The following is a 6449-nucleotide window of genomic DNA, read 5'->3' on the forward strand; positions in this document are numbered from 1 at the left end:
GGGCAGTCTCATTACCCCAGGTTAGACTAGAAAGCAGTGCCTACGAGTATTGAGAAGTCTCATTACGCCAGGTTAGAATAGAAAGCAGTGCCTACGATGCAGTCTTACTCAAGGGCTTTAATGTTCAACAATGTCACTTTCGTCTTTTTTCCAATAACTCTGGTTTCTTCTTTTTTCTCCAGGAACAAACGACAAGCCGGGTGGCCCCCATTATGTCCTTCGCTGGAGCTCCCCGCAAGTCATTAAAGAAACCCATGCGCCCCTGGGCAGCTGGAAGTACCCCTACATGGAGTGATTGCACCAGGGCATCCCAGCGGATGGTGGTCCACAGCCATCCCTTCCCAGGAATACTATGGCTTCAAACTGATACTGTTACACTGCGATTCCTGCCAGACTACGGCTCAGCAACTTTTAAAGATTTTTAACAGAAAAGATTAATATAAATATTTTAAAGGAAATATATTTTTAACAAAGGCCATGTAACTGTTAAGCGGCCTATGGGTATGGGATACCCTCAGAGAGGATTTATCGTTCATTTTTCATCCTGTCGAGAATCTGTTCCCCGCTTGGAGTAGCTGTTTTCAGGCGGGGCTCCTTTCTTTTAGAAGGTACCAACGACAGTCCTAAAACCCTGCTGATCTGGATGTCAACGCTTGCGATCGATCACAAGGAGTGAAGAAGGCGCAATGTTACAGGCGTGTGGCTAAAACGCCATTCTTCCAATTAGCTTGGACACAAAGAGGTGTCATGTAAAGCCAGATTGAAAGTTCTCACAGAGGTCTCTGGACTATCCAACAATGATGCTGCTGCTCTGAACGCAGAAACCAAGCCCCACGTCCTTCCTACAGTGGGATGCGGGCCGGCTAGTTTTCCCACACTTTATCTACCTCTGTGCTCGCTACTTAATATTTTTATCACAGAAAAGTAAGAGCGCCTACTACCTGAACTCACTCATTTCACTGGCTGATTAAGGTAGTTAGCACTCTTACACATCCTGAAATAACATGTCACACTGGTCATACATCTGCCCTTGTTTGGGGTATTTTTGGGGAGCGTTGTAGTGTGAATACTATTCACAAGATGCATGTCTTAGAAACATGATTTTCCGGATTGAGTGGAATAGTTTTAGGAAATGTTAATTTGTTGAACCCGTAACCCGCACATTTTAAAATACTAATGGCACCCTCCCCCCACTAAGGCATTGAATGTCTCTTTACCCAAAATGAAGAATATTTTGTCCATAGAGGCAATTCAACTCATAGGATGAGAACATTGCCACACTTGGAGACTTTTGCCGTTTCAGCAAAGTTGATCTCGCATGGTCAGAATGTGACCCCTTGCTTTGCAGGTTTCTGTTTGGCTTTCAAGAATTATATTTTGGAGGATTTTAAAACTGTTTTACGGGTGCCCCATACCTTCCCCATTCTCATTCTTTACTCAGCTCTGGTGTCGGTATTGTCTGGTCACTTGCACCCAACCATGGCGCAGGAGGGTGTCACCCGCTGGCACATGAAGCTCTTTCTTTTGTTTGTAGAAAGGATTTCTGCTTGCATGCTATTTTGTATATATAATTCCCTTTGCTCATGTTTTAATTGGATTTCCATGATTTTAAGCTCAAATTTGTAAATTATGGACCAGTATTTTACACTCGCACAATCGAAGAGTGATGTAAGGCTGGTCTGAGCACTGAACCTCATCGGTGACTGGGTTCCTTGCCCATCCCACTGTGGTGTCGGTGACTAAATGCTCCAGAGGCCTGGCCTTCAAACGAAAGCTTAAATAACGTATCTTTTTATAGGACTAAAATGTAGGCTCCACACCCAGTGCATGCAAGTACCAGGGTGCTGAGTCCAAGGTGGGGAGACAAGGCAAATGTAGCCTCTGCCGAGAGACCGATAGGACGTATTCACCTTATGCCAGTGTAGTACCTTTAGCCTCTAAACTGCATATTTAAAATGGCCCTACACAGGATTCCTTAGCAAATGGCCCATGAACCCTGTGTACATTAAATGCCAACATAGAGAGCATAAAGGATTTGCTGCTCTGATGATGGCTGGGTAGAAGGTCATTTTAGCTTCCAGGTTTTTCTCCCCACTATCTTTTGATGATCAGTGCTGTGTTTTTTAGTTTTCATACAGCGGGTATCCAGGTGGCGAGGTTCACCAGAGCAGGGCACTCTTGGTCACCCTTTAATGTACTTACCTTGTGTGGGAAGCACCCAACTAGTTCTCCTAGGACCATTTTTCCCAGTGGGTTCTGGTTTTAGGGGTATTGTTGCTTAGTTGGCATGACACTGCCGGTCAAAGGGGCACATTACAAAACCGGGCCCATTGCAGAGCTTTTCCTTGCGACTTTTCTCTCACGGTGTGTCAGATGTGTTACCTTTTTGCCACATAACTATTACTGGGGCAGGTGGGCCCGCTTCCTTTCCAGCACATGTTCCTTCTCGCAGCCGTGCTAGTTAACAACATTTCCAGAGCCTCCTCCCTCTGACCGCTGTTGTGAGTTCCTGCATGTGAAATAAACAATTCAGTCCGATTATATAACAAAATCTGAGTTATATCGAACATATGCTGACCATAGGGTAGTCGCACCTATTGGGAAAAGCTGTGTTAACACCTTTTAAAGAAGGCAGGAAACCAATCTAGTTCTGTACTAGCTAGCGCCTAGCCTAGCGGAAAGCTGGATGCACTGTTTATTTGGCTCTCTGGTGGTTGCTCCCTCTGCAGTAAGTTTTGGGGTGCTAATGCAGCCAGAACCATGCTCCCATGTTTCCAAAAGATGTTTGTGTTCATAAAAAATATATTTGATAACCACACTTGGGATGTTTGCCACACAGCACTTACTGGGTGTACTGCACTTTGAGAATTCCCTGAAAGTGTGGAGGATTCGCAAAGGAACAGTCCCAGCTACGAGCGAAATGATCTCGGTGTGTTGTTTAGCCTGCAGCGCCCCTTTGGGAACAAACGTCAGGTGATTGTTGAGAGGGTCAGGTCTCTTCAAAAGCCTTGCTGCACTAGGCCCAACGAAGGGTCGGTGAATCCTAAGCGTGCACTACTTTTCGTCTCAGGAGGTTGAGACAGTTAAATGTCCTGTTGGACAGCATGTGAACGCCTGTCTCTCAGATACTACTGAAATCTGGAGCACTAAGCACTTATACACATGCGAAGCAGTGGGTGGAACCTTATTTATTGCTTTAAGGACAGATCATTTATTTTTAAACGCTTTTAATCCATGATTTTCTTTCTGCACATTTTAAAAAACTGCAGCTCTGCCGAACACTTTTGAAAGAATGGGTGAATTTGCAGAGGCGCCTATGGTGGCGTAAAGCCCGGTATTAAAATAGGAATATTTGTCCGAGGATAGATTGGGTGGTTTTAGCTCTACTTGACCTCCCTGAACTTGACACACTCGCCCACCACCGGGAAGTAATAATACTAAACTTATTGCACATGCTGCACAGAAAGATAAAAATTGAACTCAAACAGATTGAGCCAACATTGGCTATATTATAATGTATTAGCACGTGCTGAGAATATTTTGTACTGGGAATACTGTAGCTTACTCCAGCGTCGCGCTGGCTTGCAGGGACATTGTGAGATTAAACAACAACCAGGTGCTTCTGGAGATTTGGTAGAGCTGGGGGAAGAAGTAGTCACATGTCCAGGGCCGGCTTTAGGCCCGGGCAACCTGGGAGGTCACCGGGGCGCCACATTAGCCCCCCACCACGTCAGCTCATGGAAGTATTTCATAGGGCTACCCCGAGCTGGCGTGGTGGGTAAAGGTGCCCTATTGAAAGGAAATGCGCCCCGCTCTCGCCAGCACTAAAGCAGGGAATATTTACTTTGATGCTAAACCAGCATCAGCTCCCTGTTGAAGTGATTATCTTCCCACTCTAGCACATAAGCAAGGAGTTAATCACTTCAATAGGGCGCTGACTAGGGGTGTTGCTAGGTCTGGAAAAGACCCAGTGCTATGCTAATGTTGGAACTGTCGAGACTGGGGGCCAGCTAGCCTTTTGGTTGTAGCTCCTGAGATTCTATCCGGGGCTACAACCAAAAGACCAGAGGCTATAGCCCCCTTAGCCACCACTAGCAACGCCTCTGGCTGATGCTCAACCAGCATGGGGCAGCCTTTGAAAGGCTCCCTCATGCTGCTTTAGCATTGGCTCCCTATTGAAGTGATGATCTTCCCACTCTAGCACATAAGCAGGGAGTTAATCACTTCAATAGGGCGCTGATGCTAAACCAGCATGGGGCAGCCTTTGAAAGGTTGCCTTATGCTGCTTTAGAATCGGCGCCAAATTAAATGGATTAATTCCCTGTTCCAGCACGGGAGCAGGGAGTTAAGCGCGCTGCTGCTAGGCCCCTTCCTGCTGCCCCCATCCATGATGGGAGAGGGCACCCATTATTTTTATTTTTTTTGCCTCGCACTGGGCACGGCAAGAGCTAAAGCCGGCCCTGCACATGTCAGATGCCTCTTCCCCAGCCCTCCCACCTTCAGAGGCAAGTTTTACCTGTCTTTTCCCTATCCTAACCGGCATTTCCTGAGATGCTGCAGCTTTTCCATGGCACCAGGAACCAAGAATTTCCCCCGGGTTTCCCTGCAGATCAGCCTGTCTCTGGTTTCCGTAAAGGTTGAAGTTAAAGAGCAGAAAAGGCCCTCTGGCCAAAAGGTAACCCGGCTGCCAGAGCAATGCCACCCATTGGCTAAGTACTGCATTGATCCCCATATTTACGGACGTAGTTTTTGGTCTTCATAGTCCCCAAATACAGGCAGGCTGTGAAGACCACATGAGTGTGTTACTGTTCAAGTTTAGGTTGCATCCATGTGCGGTTTGAGTTCTGATGTTACAGAAGCAGATAGATGTACATCACCAAAGCACTTCTCTCCTACAGTTGCAAAATCTGTAAGCACTTCAGTCTACAAAAGAATTCTATGTTGTTAGGTCAAACGAAGAGCCATTGTGAATGGACTACTGCTAGGAAATGTTACAGACACCTGCAGATCTGCATGACTGCACTGTTGGTCAAAGGAAATTCTCATTGTTGCTGCTCTGATGACTATAATGTTAAAATGTCAATAATGTTACAGCTACCGAAAATAAATTTCTCCGGAAGCAAAAGGGTGTCATGCAAATGTTTAATTTAAGCTGTGTTGGACGTGAGCCATAACGTGCACTAAGGATGATGGCATTCTAATGGAGGGATGTGTCTATTCTCCCTAAGGAGGGGCTAGAACGGAGCATATCCTTCTTAAAATATATTGCCAGCTTGCCATGCTCACTCCTGTCTTCCCGTTTCTGCCATTCTCTAACTGAAAAAAACCTGCTGTTGGTAGTTTGTGCAAAGGAAGCGTCCGCGTGTACAGAGCGCCACCAACCAGGCAAAGAGATCGATAGGTGCGTGAATGTCCGCAGTTCAGAAACAGAAATACAGTCCTCTATTAGAAGCCAAAATGTTGCAACGCCTGCGATCGATGCTATCAAGTGCGTGAAGCTCATTTATACACCAGCTCTAGCTAAATTGAAATGATCTAACGCCAAGCTGGAGATGGAGCTGATGCCTGGCTAGCGGGCAGGACATGTGGGCTTTGACAGAAGTGCCACTCCCTGGCTAGGGATAGCTGTGAGATTGGTGTGTTCTGCTTTTACATTGTTATTATATTGACAAAGGTATAGAGTAATTGATTGAGTTTAGATGATCCCTGCAATCCTCATCTTGGACACCTGTGCCTGATCTCGTTTGTATGTTATGTTTTATTATTGTATGCTTGTGTATAGGGCCACGTGCATTCTGAAGGCTGTTTGAGTGTGCTGTACAGAATGATGAAGGTTGATTAGGCGCTGGCTTACAGTACATTTAGAATTCCAGCAGTTAAAACATTTTTTATAAGAGCACTTCGTTTGGCTCTGTGTTTATTGGGAACTGTAGCCGTAACCTGGCACCAATGCATGTGAGTGCAACACTTCCAGATGTTTGCGTGTGTTTGTGAGCAAGCAGCATTTTATGTGCTGTACTGGATCGCAATACACAGAGCTGGACGATTTTGGGCAGCATGTTGCAGGTGTAAATTAGGGCTTTTCCCTGAAAGTCCTTAAGGACATGGCATAACAACACAAGCTTTATTCGACTTTGCATTCTACACCTGCTGTGTGCCAGTGATGTTGTGCCATCTCTGCCGGCTACCTGGTGTTACATTTTAAAATATAAGTTTGAAAGATTAAAGTTTGAAAAAAAGTTTGAAAACGCTAAAGATTTTTAAAAAAAAGATGTATTTACATTTTATACAAGAACAAACATATCAAATGTAAAATCTTTGAAAAAGACAAGCAGTAAAACCATCTTTAGTACAGCTCGGAACTATATTCAAGCACAGTAGAGTATATACATTATCAGGAACCCCCACTGCCTCCAAACACCCAACCACATGTTATAACAATACAGACT

General features: G+C 45.3%; 1 protein-coding gene across 1 annotated transcript in view; it reads left to right on the top strand.

The window, feature by feature from the left end:
- The window catches only part of ALDH4A1 (aldehyde dehydrogenase 4 family member A1), a 442959-nt gene extending 437834 nt beyond the window's left edge, over nucleotides 1-5125 (top strand). Inside the window, exon 15 of the mRNA XM_069611079.1 lies at nucleotides 183-5125. Coding sequence (XP_069467180.1) covers nucleotides 183-295 — 113 coding nt within the window. The 3' untranslated portion in view covers nucleotides 296-5125. The remainder of the gene's footprint in view (nucleotides 1-182) is intronic.
- Nucleotides 5126-6449: the final 1324 nt, after the last annotated feature.

The sequence above is a fragment of the Ambystoma mexicanum genome, chromosome 8, assembly GCF_040938575.1.
Source record: "Ambystoma mexicanum isolate Mex_15411 chromosome 8, UKY_AmexF1_1, whole genome shotgun sequence".
NCBI classification, from domain to species: Eukaryota; Metazoa; Chordata; class Amphibia; order Caudata; family Ambystomatidae; genus Ambystoma; species Ambystoma mexicanum.